Genomic DNA, 17186 nt, shown 5'->3' on the forward strand with positions numbered 1-17186 from the left:
CCATCAGGGAGGGAGGGTGACAAGTCAGTTCAGCAGGAAGCATCATGGATGGAACTTCTGAATTCCCCCCGCACCTGGCTTACAATGGGCCCTGTAGATCTGTGGGGATTTTTTTATGGCTTCATTTCCATCACCATGGCATCTGGGTGTCTGCCAGGGACCAATGAGCTTGCTGGCTCAATACACTGAGCATTATCCTTGCTGGGATGTGATGAAGTGCACCTGTCCAGCCATGTGTGCCCCCACCCGTTACATAGCATCCTGCCCCTAAGCCATCTAATAAAAACCTTGCTAAGGCAACAAGCCAGGCTACTGCATGTTGGGGAGCACATCTTGCCTCCCCCTACTTGAGCTGAGCAGCTGCTGCCTGTGGCTTGCTCTGGCTCACGCTCCTGTCTTTAGTGCAAGAAGTTTGCAGCCTTTTCCACACTAGTGCATCCCCACCCAGGTTTACCAGGAGTCTAGCCACACCCACTGCCAAAAGGAGGAAATGCCAGTGTGGACAGGGCTCTCCAATCTCCAGCACAGTCAGATTTGCTCTGAGCAAAGCTCACCCACTCTCTGAAAGATAGTGCTGTGTGGGGCTTGGAAGTGTGCACATGTGGACGGGACCAACACCAGATCAGCTGTACCTGTTAGCAAGGTGGAAAAATTCCCTAGTGCACAGAAAGCTGGAGAGTCAAGCAGTCCATTTCTGGTCTAGTGTTCCCTGGCCTCACCTCACTCTGCATAACTGGTTGTAGTCACAGGTTGGGCTCTGGTCCCTGGCTGGGGAGAGGTGACTAGTCACCTCTCATCTGAACCCACCTGGGGAATGGCATGGGCTTCAGTGCAAGACTCTGTGCTCCCCCTCCTGCAGGGCATCCGCTTCGACCCAGAGAACCCCCAGACCTTGCGGTTGGAGTTTGCCAAAGCCAACACCAAGATGGCGAAAAGCAAGCTGATGGCCACACCGAACCCCACCAACATCCACCCTGCCCTGGGCGCACACTTCATCGCACGGGACCCCTGTGAGTAGCCACTGGGGCCACATTGGGGAAGGAGGGGCTCTACAGTGAAGCAGGAGCAGGCACTGCAGCTGCTTCCCTTGTTGCTGTCTAGGTGGCCATTAATGCCCACATCAGGCAGGAGCCTGGCCTCAGATGTGCAGTGTCACTGCTGGCTGTTGGGAGGGCACTGAAACTGGGGAGAGCAACTTGGTCCTTCACCCACAGCTGCAGCAGGGCCCACCTGTGGGCTTTGCTGGGGCAGCCTGATTCACATATAACAAGGGGTCACCAGGTGTAGATAGCAGCATGAGTGCTCTGAACTATAGAGGCTGTCAGGGTTAGCCCCTCCTGCTCTCCCCAGTAGCTAGCCCACCCCTTACCCCCCCAGGGCAGGAGAGGTGGCATCAGCACATCAAGCCATAACTTCCCTAAGCTTGATCACTGATGGCTGAGCTGCACAGGGCTCTGGGTGCAAGGAGCTATTCAGGGCATGGAGGCAGAGGAGTGGCTCTCCAGAGGAACTCCAGTTTGGTTAGATCTCTCATCTCCCCTCAGGCCGGGGGGGACTCTTGGAAGCAAAGCAGTGCTGAGCCTTGGTCTTACTGCTGCAGTCAGCTCTGCTCCCCCTTGGCGCACATCTCAAACGCTGTCACTGCTGTTTCTAAACCTCTAGATGACCTGGCCGGAGCAGCTCTTATTCCAGCATCTCCAGAGGCATGGGCTCCCTACCCACTGTACACCACAGAGCTAACCCCTGCCATCCCCCATGCCGCGTTCACATACCCAGCTGCTGCTGCCGCCGCTGCTGCCCTTCACGCTCAGGTGAGTCTGCCCAGCTGCCCTGCTCCAAGGGAAGCCCTCCTGCGCCTTCTGGAGAACCATTAACTTGGAGCCTTATTTGTTCCTTCTCTGTATGATTGGCTGGGCCATTGGCTTCTGCACCTTGACCCCCCTACTGAGCAGGGGAGAGCATTCCTGTGCTGGTGCTCTAAGTGAATGGGCTTGCTGGGGGCCCTGACGAAAGCCTGAGTTCACCTGCCCCACAGGCGGCGAAAGCCCAGACACTTCTGGCACTGCAGGTTCAGTCTGCCTGGCTGCCGACAGCAGGGGAAGCCTGCCCTTGGGACTTGGCTGGCTGGCAGTGCATCGAGCCAAGCAGAATCCTGTTCAGCAGGGCCAGTGGAAGGAAAGGCTGGCAGAGCAGTGAGCTGTGCAACCTGCTTATGGAGGGGCCGGTCACAACTCTGTCGCCGAGGCTGAGTTCTGTGTGCACATGAGGCAGGGGTTCCACCTTCATGACTCCTGAAAGGGAAGGTGTGCTGCCAGATGGCTGCATGTACACAACTCAATACAAGTTAATTAATTAAATTAGGTACCTGAGAGATTTGGCTTTGTTCTGAATGGTGCTTTTCAAACTTCTCATCGCTAAAACTAATGGGAACTTTGTGCACAGGCTGCATTTGAATCAACTCAGTAATAGCTAGGGAGTTAATTATTGGTTATGCTATAGGCTATAGACAAGGTCAGGTCAACAGCTCCGATGACCACTCCAACCTCAACCAATTCTTGCCCTTTTGTAGCTTTACTGGAAACAGGATCACTGCATGCAGGCATGAGGTAGACTGGTTGTGTGTCAGGTAGATGACTCTGCCTACCTGTTACTGATCTCTGATGTTCTGTGGCCATGTGCTAGCTTGGGGAGCAGTGCTTGAAAGGCTCCCTATGGCTCTGCTGCACCAGGGCAGCCCTAGAGGGGAACTGAGGCAGAAGCCTTGGAGCCCATAGGGAGCCTGGTCCTCAAGCTCCATGTCCTAGCTCCAGTCTCTGGCAAGGACCAGATTTACAAGCATGCTGTAGCTGCTTTGATAAAGCTTCACAACTGGAGCTTGCAGGCTGCTTTGGCATGCCCACAAATCTGCCCTTTCAAAGTTAAAATAAGACTTAAGGCTGTTGCATCAGCTCCATAACCAAAAGCTGGTATTTTTGGGCTCCTTGCTAAAGGTTAGTGTCTGCCAATGTCCTGTTTAAAATCCAAGGAATTCCAAGACCACCACACTAAAATGGAGCTAAAGTTGAGTTTGAATCCCTAAGGACAATGTTGTAATGGTCCCCAGACCAGTGACTGACCCCCCCCCACCTGTTGAGAGTTGCACTGAAAACCCAATCCAAACACATTAAGGTTTTGGATGCTTCAGCTTCTGCCTGTGGTGATGCCCTGTGCAGGAGGAGGGATAAGAACCAGTTGTATCTTAAACAAGCTTTTAATTCTAATCTGGGACCCGCAATGTGCTAACTTAAACCTAGCATGGCCTCACCATGGGGAGGCAGAGGAAGGAAGGTTCAGTGGTTAGAGCCCTGCCTGGTCCATGGAAGATCAGGGGGGTCAATTCCTGCTCTGCCACAAACAGCCTTGTGTGACCTGAGCAAGTCACTGTGGCTCTCTCATTTTTCCATCTGGAAGTGGGGATTAACAGCCTGGCCCTTCTTCCCAGGGTGGAGCCACAGGGCTGTGAGGCCATAGAGGTACCATGGATAGTTAACCTTGTCTGGGAGCCTCCACTGTGTATTGCTGCATCTTAATGTGTCTGGGTTCAGCTGATGTGCAACAAAGGGCCATGGCTAGTTGCTCTTGTTGTTGCCATGTAGTTCTGATATCCCTGCTTGAGGCACTGGCACATGCAGGCTTGTGTCCTGTATCCTATCCATCAGGACCCCTCAAAGACTGAACTAGGGAAAGACCATCTCTGCCCAGCCGGGCCTCTCTTTAGCCACTCTCTTTTTGGCACTCTGCTACATAGGTGAGAGGTCCAGCAGGCCAATAAGCTACATAGGGCTGGAATGAGCAGTGGCCTACCCTTGCATTGACTGACATCGCTTGGTTGCTCAAGTCCCTGCACTGCTGTTAGAGATCTGAAGTACGCATGCCCATCCTAAATGGGCAGGTAGTGACTTGGGATACTGCACTCTAGAATGACTAGGGCTCTACATAATGAGACTCCTTTATCCAGGTTAGTCACCAAACCCATGCCTCTCTATACAGCCCTAGGCTGCTGGGAGATGGCTAGAGGAAGGGTAAAATGTAGTCACTGCAGCTGCTTCAAGAATGGCCTTGAAAGGGAAGGCCAGTTGGAAGCTTACCTGGACCAGAAGCCTCACCTACCCTTCCCTAGGACTTGAGCCAGAGGGGCACAGGCACTGACTTTCTCTTGTGCTGGGGGGTGCTCAACCCCAGGCCCTGCCCCCACTCCACCCATTCCCTGTGCATGCCATATCCTCGCTTCTCTCCCATCCCCCCTCCTGCATGCTGCAAAACAGCCAATTGTAGGTGCAGGGAGGGAGGGGGAGGTGCTGATTGTGGGGGGGCTGCTGGTAGGTGCTCAGCACCCACCATTTTTCCCCAGGGGTGCTCCAACCCCAGAGCACCCACAGTCAGCACCTGTGCAGAGGGATATTAATGCACTTGCTTGACAAGATCAGCTCTGCCCATCTAGCTCGTGAGAGTCACTCTAAAAGCTTTTTGGTTTGCTCCACTTCCAACAGGGCTGGTCTGTCTAGAGTTCCTCTTAGATGCCCTACAGGAAGCAGTATTCATTAGAGGGAAGCCCATGAGCAGGAGGTCTGCCCTAGGCAGTGCTGCCATGTTGTGCTGCGTGGCTGGGCAGATGGCACTAACTACAGTACAGCCCATGCAGCCAGAACAGTAATGGGTTAACTTCTTCAAAACAGTAGAAGTCTGTACAGCTCATCCACATGCCAGCAGCATTCACCTGGCCTTTCCCACTCCGGGGGCAGCGAGGGAAGAGGAGGAGTGTCTTGCCAAAGACTGTGGTTTGATCAGGTCTTCTCATTAAAGTAGCTTTGGGACAAATATCCTCTCCTGTAGCTCTGAGTCACTACCAGTTTTCTCCCCATGCTGTGATCTCTAGCTGGCATGTCCTCAGAGGCATTCCCGCACAGGTGCTCAATAAAAATGTATGGAGTTAAACATTACTTAGCTGCTGCCAGTGCTGAGCCACTTAATCCATAGGCAGGTGCCCTCTGCTGCAGAGGCCTGGCTGGGTGGGGCTGCAGGGTGGGGTGAGGACTAGTTCTTGAATTGTGGATTAAAATCTTTGCCAAGCAAGTGGCCTTCAAACCCTGTTCTCAATATGCAACAAAACAGACCACTGGCCAAGTCCTCCATCCACACTGGCTACGGTGGCTAGAGATGGCACTGTCCTCCTTTCTGTGATGCAGCATACAAGCACATGCACCGTTCCACAGGTTCATTGCTGCAGCTTCTCCTTCCCAGGAAATCCGGGTGAGCAAAAATGCTGGTCTGCCTGGATGGTCCCCTGCAGTGTGGGACCTGGTCCCCCTACACTGGGCATCAGCAGCTTCATAGCCTGTTGGAGGGACTCCTGTAACTCTTTGGGTCTCCTTGCCCAAGACAACTTGCCCTATGAACCCCTAACCAATTGTTAAACTACCCCCAAGTAAAGCCAGACCTGTGACATGTAGCTCTTGTCTGGGCACATGGCTCATCTACCCATCCCTGAGGGACCCCATCCCCGGTGGTGTGGCAGCTGGAGGGGTGCATACTGTTTGCCGCCTTGACTAGAACTCTAGGAGTGACTTAGTGTTATAGCTCCAGCCAGGCTTGCTCCATGGGATTGGTGCACATGTCTCCCGCTCAGATGGCAAGGGGTGGTACAAGGCTGGTCCAGGGTCTCTAGTAGCACTGAAGCTTTCAGTAACCTGCTCATTGACTGTTTCCTGTCCCACCACCAATATCTCTGGGAGGGCCACAGCACAATGGGCTGGCATACTTGACTGCATACTGTGTGATGCTGCAAGCCTCTGCCACGGGGACTCCCACAGTGGACAATCACTGACTTAAATGATCCCGTCTGCCTTCCCTCCCTCTCTCAAATCCCTCCTTTGATGTCCCTAGTGAACGCCAGCCATGATGCCAGCGCAGGCTAGCCCTGAAGCTCAGAGCTGTCCCTGGAGATGGGACACCCTAGTGATGCCTAATTGCCACTAGTGGAGTGGCTGTCCTACAGCTTCATTCCTAAGCATGATGGCCCCCACGTCTGGAAAGACTGGTAAGGTAACCATCTCTTCTCCAGGGTGCACAGCGGGATTTGCAAGCTTCTGCCCATCTCTGTAGCCCATATCTCCTTGGCGATCAGTGCATGGGCCTCACGCTACCCACCCACCAGAGCCTGGGGAATGAGATGCCAGGCATTCTTTCTAACCCACATCTCCAACTTGGCAGCACAACATGGCACCACAGCATGGCACCATCTTACATTGAACTTCTCCCCAACAAGCTAGGGTTTACTTAGCTCTGTCAGGGGCAAGGGGGCAGGAACCTCATTGAACCATGGCAGGGAAAACCTGCTACTTGGTGTCAAAGGAGTTCATCTCTCCCCAGCCACCCCCTCCGAGCCATTGGCCACACCCTTGTCTCACTCATGTCACATGGTGGGGGAGGCGAGCAATGTGATGACGGAAGCACACAACTAAATTCTCTACTGTGCACGTTCGAGAACAGCACTTGTCAGGCACTTCCTTCCAGACTCTCCGAAGGGGCTAGACCCAGACCCACGACATCAGGTCTAACCTTCACCTTTCCTCCCCAGTTAGCACAAACAAAGCCCATTCCTGCCTGGGGCTCAGCTCCTCTCGGCAGACTGCCGGTGTTGCCAGGAGGCAGCTCCAGAGAGCCCCAACTAATGTGGTGGTGGGGAGCTGCACAGAGCAGCACAGAAGCTGCACAGAGCAGCACAGCAGTGCACTCCCCAGTGCAGGGGGAGAACATGGGGTCTGAAGAGGGGTCTTCACAGAAGAACATCTGTCACTACAGTGATGCTCCACTCAAGCAGAGGGGTTAGAGGTGCCATGCAGGGACACTCTGGCTCTCCTGGCCCAAACTGTAATAGGGAGGAAGAGGTGCCAGGAGGCTCTTCCAGCTCCTGGAGCAATTTCTGAGTCAGTGTGGGGACCAGGACCCTTGCTTCCTGTGGCTTGGGAACTTCTGTGGGCATGGCATACCAACATGGCCCTTCAGGAAGGGGCCAGGCTGTCTGGCTCGCACTAGAAGTGCAAGGTAAAGATCTGCTATAGCCCCTACCATTGCAGGGTCAGTGTCACTGCTGCAGCGTCTTGCCTAGGATGGACCCTCTGCATGGGGGAGTGTGGGGCTCTTGTAATATCTAACTTGTTCAATAAGCATTACATTCCTGTGCCTGGCCCCTGGTGGCACAGCTCTCCCACAAGGGAGCACCTCGTTGAGCTCAGAGCAGGCAGACTGGGTGAGCCAACCTGCTTCTAGCAGCTGGCTTCAGTGACTGAAGCCTTCTCCAGCTCCCCCATGCTTTACCCTGGCTTCTTTTAGCCACCTTGTCCAGGCACACGGCTGCCTTGGCAGGCTCTGTATGTAGCATCGACCAGAAACGAGCCAAAGTATTCCCCATGGACATGGATTGGATGCAGGTGGAGAGCGGCGCACAAGGGGATATACTCTTCCAGCAGTGTAGCCTGTTGGCGGCTGCAGCAGGCGCACTGCAGCCTCTGCATCCAGCTGCAGAGCTACCCAGTGACGCATGCATGGCTTGCTGGTCAGCTCCCTTCCCCGAAGGGGTGCCGTCCCCCGAGTGAGCTGGAGGTGGGAAAGGGATTCCTCCATGCAACATTTGGCCCTCCAGACTTGGTGAGGAGGCAGCAGAACCTGAGGTTTTCCAGCAACTGGAGGCAGAGCCCATCGATGGAAGGGGAGGTCAGTGACTAGCTACATGCTTTCCCCCTCCCAGCTGGTATTTCTGCCTTGCCCAGGCTTAATGGGAGCAGGCTGCTCACTTGAGGGCTGGCATCCTGCCAGAAATGACAGTGGTGGCTGCATCTGTAGGGAGAAGCTGCAGGTGACTGCCCCAGCACTCACATTCCTGGTGACCTGCCAGCAGGTAGATGTCAGTGGGTTGGGGGGGCAGGGTAGGTAGGACAGATCCCGGGGGACTGCAGGTGATGTATTTGCTCTTCTCCAGAGACTCAAATAGCTCTGGCTCCTGCTGGAGAGGAGTGATGAGAACCATTGTAGTGTTGCACAGGTGACGACTTCAGCTATGCTGGGTGTCTGGCTGGCAGAAAGGCCAAGTGTGAGCACTGAGGTGGCCTCTAGCAATTGGTATTTTAGGGGAGCAGCTTCCAGGGCCATAGGACTGTTGGGGAGTCCTGGTCTGGAGGGCATCTAAGATGTTAAATGTCATGTAGGAAGCCAAGCCCATCTGATTCTTTCCCAGCAGAGGACAGCCTGGTGCTGGAGAACTTGTGTTGGCTTTGAGGGTCTGGTGCACAATTGTCCTTTTGACATGAGGTCCAGCTTTCTCCTCTGGAGAAGGTGGTGACTTTCTGTTACCAGTGAGCAGTTCTGACTTTCTGCAGGGAATGCAGAGTGGCTCTATACTTGGCTGGGAGCCAACATCTAGTCCAACATAATGTCCTGCCTTTGCAAGTCCATAACATTCAGTTGTTACCTGCCCAGTAGGATGAGAGCACTTCAGGTTCCCATAGCTTGGTGCCCAAGTGGGATTGTCTGAAAACAGGCTTCGTTAGTTGCCTGATGCAGGCTAGGGACTCTCGGATGCCTTCAGAATCTATTGAAAGGGGGAAGCAGCTACTTCTCCAGCTACAACCAGCTTGCTCAGGCCTAGCTGAATCTCATTCTGACTCCCACCCGGGTATAGATGCCTTTTTAAGGCACTGTGTGGGTGAGGCCTGAATGCTCATTGAAATGCCTCTCCTGAACACCAAGCTGTGCCCCTGCATGCACCTTCCAGGGCTGGCTTGGTAGGGAAGAAGCTCTCCTCACCCAGCTCCTTCCTGCCTCCCCAGAACCAAGGCTGCTAGGAAGCCTGGGCATGTGTAGCAGGTGGCAGGCTAAGCTGTCTCCATGCTGCATGTTGCAGTCCTAATGCCAGACCCTTCTGGCCAAATGCTGCTTCTTACACCCCAGCCCTCTGGAACACCCTGGGAGCAGATGGGTGGAGTCAAGTACCTGCTGCTGCTTAGTGGTGGGAGGGCTGACAGAACTTGGCTAGACCACCCTAGTGGGGGGCAGTCACTTCCTTGGATGGTCACATCTGCATGACTTCCAATCTAGATTGCTCTGGCCCCAATGGCAGGGAGGCAGCGTCAGCTGAAACCACTCCCCCAATCTCCTCTGTGGCAGAGGGCTCCCTTTGGCTCTTGCTGGGCTCGGCTGCCACCTCCTCTCCCTCTTGTGAAGACCTCTGCCTGCAGGGCAGGGTGGTGGCTGGCATGTTGACCTAGAGCCTGCTGGAAGTGCAGCCACTAACCGCCAACGGCCGGCTCTCTTGGCAGCCGGACAGCACATTCCTGCCTGCGCCGTGCCGGGGACTCAGTGTCAGGGCTGCAGCTTTTCTGTCGAGGCACAATCTGAAGACTGATTCCAGCCAGAGGCTGCCAGGTCAAGTCTGACTCCAGGAGACTCCTCCAGAGCAGTGCTGGGGGCTCTGAACTCATGCTAGTCCACCCCCACTCCCTCTGCACCATGCCCTGGATGCCAGACTAGCTGGCAAGTCAGTCTTATTACTGTGCACAAGGGGCCAGAGGCTGACAGAGCTTGGATATTTTTTTTTGGTTAGCAAACTTTGGTCACCTAGAGGCTGCAATGGGTGCCTTTGATTAACCTGAACCTGCCTTTGAGAATTGCTAAACTAGCTCTAGTCCATGCAAGGTGGCAAGCAATGCAAAGGACAGTAACTAGCACCTCTCTGAGGTACAGGAGTGTAAGGGTATGTCTACACTGCAATTCAACCCATGGCTGGCCTGTGTCAGCTGACTCTAGCTCACAGGCTGCTTAACTGCAGTGTAGATGTTTTGGGCTCTAGGACCCTGTGAGGTGGGAGGGTCCCAGAGCTTGCAATTAAACAGCTCCTTAACCCCAGTCCTGGGAGCTGCATCACAGGTAGGCTGCAGGTGTCTAATTGCTGTGTAGAGACCCTAGGTGGCTGCCCTGGGCCAGCCTTCCTTTTGAGGGACTGTTTGCCCTTGGGGCTGAGTGGCAAGAGTCCTGCACAAAGAGCAGGCGGAGGATTGGGTTGGCTCAGGTGACTGAACTCCCACAAACATTCCAATTCCTTCCTGCAGGCTGGAGCAAGTCTTCAAACTTCCTAATATTTCCATGGTCAGAAATCCAGGGACCAGCCTGGCTGGGTTGGAGAGCAGTGGCCTGACTGGGTCCTCTTAGCTCAGCCTTCTGGCTTTTTACATGTTAACATTACAGCTCCCAGATGACTTGAAGGGTCAAACTACAGCTTGGGTCACTGTCTATTACCAAGGAGTAAAGCCTCCCTGTGAACAGAAGGACAAGGGGGGGAACTCGAATCCTTGTACTCTGCAACACGGGGAAGCACTTGGAGCTGCTGCAAGTGAGGTGCTGGTTGCTGGCTCATGAGCTGTTGGGTGGTAGATTCTCTACCACCTCTGCTGATACAGCCCTGTGCTCTTGGAGAAGACCCTGAAAACTCTCCCTGCTGATGTTCTGAAGTGGCAAGTAGCTGTGGTGTGCAAAGCAAGCTTGAGAGAACACTGGTCTTTGTGCTCAGACAAGAGATGAAGAGCTGGGTGCATGAAATGCTCTCCACTAAATCTCATCATGCAGAAACCCTTTTGGGACAAAGAAGCAGCAAAAGCTTCCACCTGAGATGAGATCCCATTGTACTAGGTCCTGTGCAGACATAGGAATATGTGGTCCCTGTCCTGAAGCTCTCCCAGTATGAGTTGGGTGGGCTCGCAGAGGAAGACTCCACAAAGCTCCTGTGTGGCTTTTTGTTGTTGGAATCCTCTCTCCCAGTGGTCATGGTGTGAACAAACAAATCCAAAAACCCATTGTTCACTCTCCTATCCAGTCCATTAGGACCTGAGCCAGCACTGGGGGATGAACAAGTGCCAAAAGATATTCTAGACAAGAGAATCCCAGCTGGATTTGTGTCAAATGCCTAGTTGTGAAGGGCTACCTCCTGAAGTAGACTCATCTAAGTCCCATGGCAGGCTCTTTGCCTTGTTCCAGTAAGCAGCTCACCCTCTGGACTCTGTATTGGTGCCTGAAGTCTCTCTAGAGCCTGATCTGATGTGACTCTAGAGATGACTGAGACTGCAGCATCACTTTGCTGCCTTCAGGAAACTCCTTTATCCATTCTAGCCTCCCGCCACTGGCTCAGGTGTGAAGTCTGAATTTTTCTCCTGTCAGCTGTACATCTGACCAGAGCAGTGGCTTGGGTGCACTTGTAGGCCCCTGAATCTGCTGTCACACACAACTCCTCCATTTGCACTTCCATTTTCTACAATGGCAGAAATTGGTAGCATCTTGGAATATACCTACAATTTTCTACCTCCCTGGCTTCAGTAAGCTTCCCTGGGAACTGACAGTGTCCCTTCAGGTAAGGAGTCTGCCTCAGACTACCCACTGGGCTGCAGCCCTCCAGATTCTACGTGGTCAGCCTGTCTGGCCTTTACACATGAAGATGGCATGAGCATCCTTGCTGTATGTCTGTTCTAACCACAGCCCAAGAAACAACCTGAGGTGTTCCTCATGGAGGTTCCTACAGCCTTCCCCACTCCAAACGGGAGCTAGACTTCAGCAATTCCATCTTGGAGGCAGGTGCAGGCAGTGGTGGCATCTTTTTGCCTGGCCAGGAGGGGGCTAGTAGGTGCTCAGCATACAGTGCTCCCCAGGCTAAAGCTGGTGTCTCTTCCAGTCCAGTAGTAACACTGTTGGTTTCAAAAGCCCATCTAGCACCATAGTGGGGCTCTGCTCAGGGCAGCACAAAGCACCTGATCAAATCCCTTGGAGTAGGGGCAGGTTGTTAGTTGTCAAACTGTGTACTGCACAGTGGGTCAGTTTTTTTCCCCCACATTGAAATCCCATTGGGTAATGGCTGCCTTCTGCCAGCTTCTTGGAGACCTTTTCTTACATGTGCTGATTTTTTTGGGGTACAACTCCCCAAATGATTCCTTGCTGATGCCACATCAGAGGCTGCCCTGCCCACCAGGATGCTTGGGGTGAGCCTCTGGGCAGCAGGCAAGGAGGCAGATGTCCCCAGTGCTGTGCAGGCAATGTGGGGTTTAAACCCTGAACTGGTGGATGTATAAATGAAAAGATGGCTTCTGGGGCAGGAAAGGGGAGTAAGTAGAATGGCAGGAAAGGACAGCCCGGCAGGAAGAAGTAGAAGACTGTTCACACCACAGCCTGTAGCCACATTTCTAACTGGCTGAAACCCACTTGCTTTGTACAGAACCTGGGTTTGAACTGTGGCCCCCTGCTGGGCCCACTTAGGTGGTTTTGAGGTGCTTTAAGTCAGGCAACGTGTGTGGATGCTGGGAAGAGTTAGGGGTGAAACCTGGGTAAGAGCCCAGGTTACTTCTGCAGTGAGGACACCCTACTAGCTGCTAGAGACTAAACAAAGGCTAGACTTTTTTTTTTTGGACCCCCCGCCCTTTGGCAGGGATTGCAGCCTTGTGTACTTTGTGCTTGGTCGCTGCAGCCTGGTTTTACAAGAGCCGTCTCCTTGGTCCCATGCAAAGGAGGTTCAGCTCTGGGGCTGGAGCCTCTCTGCAGCAGAGGCTGCCTGCCAGTGTTAAAGAGCATTACACTGCTCTGTAAATGGGGATTTTCCATTCCTGGTCAGCTGGGCAGGATGGAAGAAACTAATTCCAGATGGTGTGGGGGAGGGACAGAGGACATGGAGTATGGGAAACTTGTATGAACTCTAGCTGTCCCTGTGTATGGAGGGACATTTGGGGGAGGAGGACTTTGAAATGTGACCATCATAGTAACTGGGAAGGAGCAGCAGTGACTGGCCCTAATCTGAATCTGTAACTGGGTTCAATACCTGTGGCTCACAGGGCTTTCCTCTCCCTGGGGCAGTGGGACCAGGAGAGGGCTACTCAGAGGGAGAGGATAAGCACAAGGGGGAATTGCCCCAGGTGAGGGCTCCAGGAAGTTAGGCCCTTGTGGCTTACCACAGCAGAACCAGCTCCTCCTGAAGAGGATGGGCATTATGGTCTCTAAAGTTACATCTATCCTGCATTGTAAACCAGGTCTGTGGGACATGGGCTTGGATACACCTGGGTTTCCAACTGCTGGACCTAGGTGTTTCTGCTGTGCCAACACACCATACTGCACAACTCAGGCCTTCTGACTCAGGTCTGCTGCTTGAGCTGCATCCACACTGCAGAATGATGGGTCTTAGAGCCCAGGTCCTGCTGTGACTCAGGCCTGTCCCATAGCAGCAGGGTCCTGAGTGCTTACGGATGTGAGTCACACTTTGTGTGGACTGAGGGGGTGGGGTGGGCTCAAACCTGATTCAAGCCCAGGCTTGGTGTGCAGTGTAGACTGTCCCTAGTGGGCTGAGGCTTGGAGTTCTAATTCCAGTTCTGACTTGCTGTGGCCTTTGTCCTCTCACTGGTACCATGGGGGCAGTGCCAGAGACACCCAGTTATTTTCTAGCTGAAACTCACTCCCCACTGTCCTTTGGCAATGTCACTTAAGCCAGATCCCCTGGCTGGAGGGGCTCTGCATCCAGTCAAGAGCCTATGGTAGGTTGAAGGGGATAAGAGGGGAGACCCTACCATTATACAACCCAGCAGTGCATGACATGGCTTCTACATGCCCTGGGCTGGTGAGCTTCCTGCAGCCTGGGAGGGACTGGAGGGTTCAGGCTTTGTAACTTTCACCTGTAGTCCAGGAGCCAAGTCTGAGTGGCTGCCATATTGTGGATGCCAGTTAGCCTTAAAATAATAAATGGGCGCAACATGAAGTGACCTGAGTACCAATGACAGGTGGGAACAGAGGCTTTGATTTCAAACTCATTGGTGCAGAGCCGGTCCTACTGTATGTTTGAAGCACCATGCATGTGACTGGCATAAGAAGTCCACTTGGAACTGGACTCATCAGTAGTTTCAAAGGGGGCTAGAGACTAACAGCCATTAGCCTCAGTGATCCCACTAGGCTAGATTGGGGGCAGGGCTTTCCCTCCGCCTCTGCTGTTCCTGTCCTGTAAACCCACAGCACCCCAGTCTCTGGCTGTCAATCCAGCCCCTGAACTCTCAGACATTGTGATCATAGCAATTCTATAGCTCTGACAATCTCAGCTTGTTTTAGCTACCATAAAAGGTAACTCAGACCAGGACCGTGTGGCTGCCTGCAGTAGCTCAAGTCCACTTCCATTGCATCTCCTGGGAGTGATTTTTCTCTTCTCAGAAGAAGGCTGTAGGTGTTACAGCTCAGTCAATGCAGAATGCCCTGTCTAATAGGCTGTGGAATTCTTGGCCCAATCTCAGAAAACCCCAGACATCCCATCTCCCTGATAGGCCAAATGAGTCCCAGATCCCAATGCTGGGAAGGCTTGGTTCTGAACTGCACTTCTTGGGCTCAAATGCAGCTTGGGTCTTCTCACCCTGCCCCAGCCTGTACCAACCTTTAAGCTTGAAAGGCTGTTCCTGACTGACCCAATTTCTGCCAAGTAGGGTTGGGAGTGAGGCAGCAAACGAGTGTCAAAGGAAAGAAACGGCATAAAGAGACACAGCTGAGCCCCTTGGCCTCTCTGATCAGGAGGAGGAACTCCACCTGTAAGAGGACTGTGCCCAGGTCACCTAAGCCACAGGGTGGAAGACTCCTCCAGCTTTCTTGCTATCTAGCTAGAAGATGCAATATGCTCAGTTACTATCTAAGCAGGGGTCTGTCAGCCAGCCCAGTTGTAAACCCCTCCCACCAAGGACACTTCCAGCACAGCCTCTGAATGGCATTTTTCTGCAGCAGTCCACTGGATGGTTGGAAAGGAGCTAATCATTAGGAATCCAGTGTCCTACCTGCACAGTAGGACTTGCTGTACACATGGGACTCAGGCTGTCTTGGAATCTACTTTAAGAAGAACTGAGTCTGTTCCATGAACAGCTTGTTCCTTTTGTGGAGAGGCCACAGCACAGGGCAGGTTTATTGTCTATACCACTACCAGGCCTGGGCCCTCAAAACAACCTCCAGGAAGGCCTGTGCAGTTGGATCAGCAGGACGGAGGCGGCTGGCTTTCCAGCCCGTGGGTTGGAAAATCCACAGTTATCTTTACCCACCTGCAGTCAGCCTCGTTCTCCCAGCATGCCAACACCCTCCTAGTGCCCAGAGGTGCACAGCCTCTGCTTGCAGAGCTTTCATTGAACATAGACTAGCTTTCTTGATGTACTTCCTGTGGCATCCCCCCGCCTGGCCTGCATGAGAGCCAGCCTAGTGACTAATACAAACTACTGCTTTCTAGCACGCCTGTTGCAAGCACTTGGCTGTAAGGGGTTATCTGGGAGTAACTGTTAACCCCTCACAAGCTGCAGCTACAGCTCTAAACTTCAAGCAAGAGCCCCCCCACTCACTCTTCAGACTGTCTGGAGGCAGAACTTTATTGCAGACTCTTCCAAGGTAACTTCTCCTAGTGGTGTCAGCCTAGAGCCTCTCCCACAGGGAAGGTATCATTTGCCAGCAGCCTGGACACAGTCATCTTTCTGTAACTCTGCTGCCATTCTCAGCCTAGTGCTATAAGAGGCCCAGTGCACTGAGTTCTAGCTCTTCCTTGGCACTGAGGCATGGTCAGTGGTGAGGCTGGCACCTTGCAGGGCTATGTGGTGCCAGCTGTTAGCAAGTGAATGAGCATTTAACTAAAACATGGAGGGATATGGTGCTGCCCTTTAATGGAGGGATCAGAAGGTAAGGGACCTTCTGCTAACCTGAGCTAAATCAGGCTTTCTAGCTTTGTAGTGGCCTGTGCAGTCTCTTGGCTCTTCATCTGCCAGGATTCTTGCCTCATTTTCCCCCAGTGGAGTTGGGATTATCTAGTGACTTTCTTCTGAGAGCTTCAGCTCTAGGGCCTGTATACACTTGGCTTAGGTATGTGGCATCTCTGAGGACAGGCTGAGAGATGACCAGCCCAAGGCAGTGGGGCGGTCACCCTTGAAGCACAGGGAATGTTTCTGCTTTCCCTATTTGCTGCATCATGGTAATGCCTCCCCACTTCTGACTGCTCCCAGGATGCTGGGAGCACCCCCATTCTCTAGGGCTGACACCACTAGGCTGGTGCTGCAGAGTGTCCCCCTGCTGGGCAGAAGCTCTGGGACATCAGGTCTTGATATTGGCTAACGCTCCCAATCATCTGAGTAGCAGCTAGCCGCCAGTGGCAGTCATGGCTGTTCCAGACCACCCCTCCTTGCGCTATGGACATGTAAAATTCAGTCACAAGCACCTCTGAGTCTTAGTGATGCTCCTCCATACACCAGCAGCCTCTTCACTGGGTCAAATACCCCTGCTAGCAGGCTGGATGACAATAGTTGGCCAGATGCCTGTTCTGCGCATCTTATTTCTATTTCCTTTTTACTCCAGCAAAAGCTTCCTCACCTGGCCTCCCAGCTGTACTGAGCCAGTGACTGGGAGTGGGGTTGCAGTGCTGGGTCTGGCCCACTTAGTGAAGGGGAAAGCAACAAGTGAGCCCTGTGACTTAGCTGTGCCAAGCTGGGCATGTCCCTGTCTTGTACCAGCTGTTTGCTCAGGTTGATGGAGTCAGGCTTGTCCTTCAGGTTTCTCTCCTGGGGGCAGGATTGCAGGTCCTTGTGAAGCAGATGTATGGGCATGCATTGCCATAGAGAAGGGGGACTTCACAGGAAGCAGAGATGCAGTAGCAGGTGACCTATGGGTTCCATGTGCCAATCACCAGTATAATTACTGTGATGTACCCTGCTGGGGTAGTCTTAAATGTCAAATGGCTTGATGTCCCCCAGCACCCTTGCTGGTGGCTTGAGTGTCTCCTGACCAATCAGTGTTGCTCCTCTTGCTGAAGGGATTTGCAAGCAATAGGGAGTCCTCTCTTCACTTTCTCCATGTGCTAGGGCTAGTTGTGTGGAGGAGGATTGGGACATAGGTACTAGCTGCCTCTGGCCAGGCCCAGGCAGAGAGGCTGAAGCCATGTTCTCTGAAAGGTAGCACACAGCACTGCCAGCATCTCCCGTAGGGGATGCAGTGCTGCTGGATTGTGGATGAGATGTAAGGCTATGGTCCTGAGTTGGTCTGGACACTAAAGATCCTATGCCAGGGCATGAGACCTGGTGTAGGCATATTCTCTTCCCCCCCTCCCCCCAACACACACACACCCCCTATTT

The 17186-nt window shown here is 53.3% G+C and overlaps 1 protein-coding gene across 4 annotated transcripts in view; it reads left to right on the plus strand.

Annotated features, from left to right (window-relative positions):
- The window catches only part of RBPMS2 (RNA binding protein, mRNA processing factor 2), a 49876-nt gene that overhangs the window by 29432 nt on the left and 3258 nt on the right, over positions 1–17186 (plus strand). For 2 of the 4 annotated variants that reach the window (XM_037911047.2, XM_037911048.2), the window contains exon 5: positions 860–1010. In XM_037911047.2, the coding sequence (XP_037766975.1) occupies positions 860–1010 (151 nt within the window). Of the gene's footprint in view, positions 1–859; positions 1011–1662; positions 1812–5922; positions 6077–17186 lie in introns of all 4 variants that reach the window. The other 2 variants (XR_005227110.2, XM_043523526.1) reach the window with 2 other exon arrangements.

Source organism: Chelonia mydas, chromosome 10, assembly GCF_015237465.2.
Source record: "Chelonia mydas isolate rCheMyd1 chromosome 10, rCheMyd1.pri.v2, whole genome shotgun sequence".
Classification (NCBI taxonomy): Eukaryota; Metazoa; Chordata; order Testudines; family Cheloniidae; genus Chelonia; species Chelonia mydas.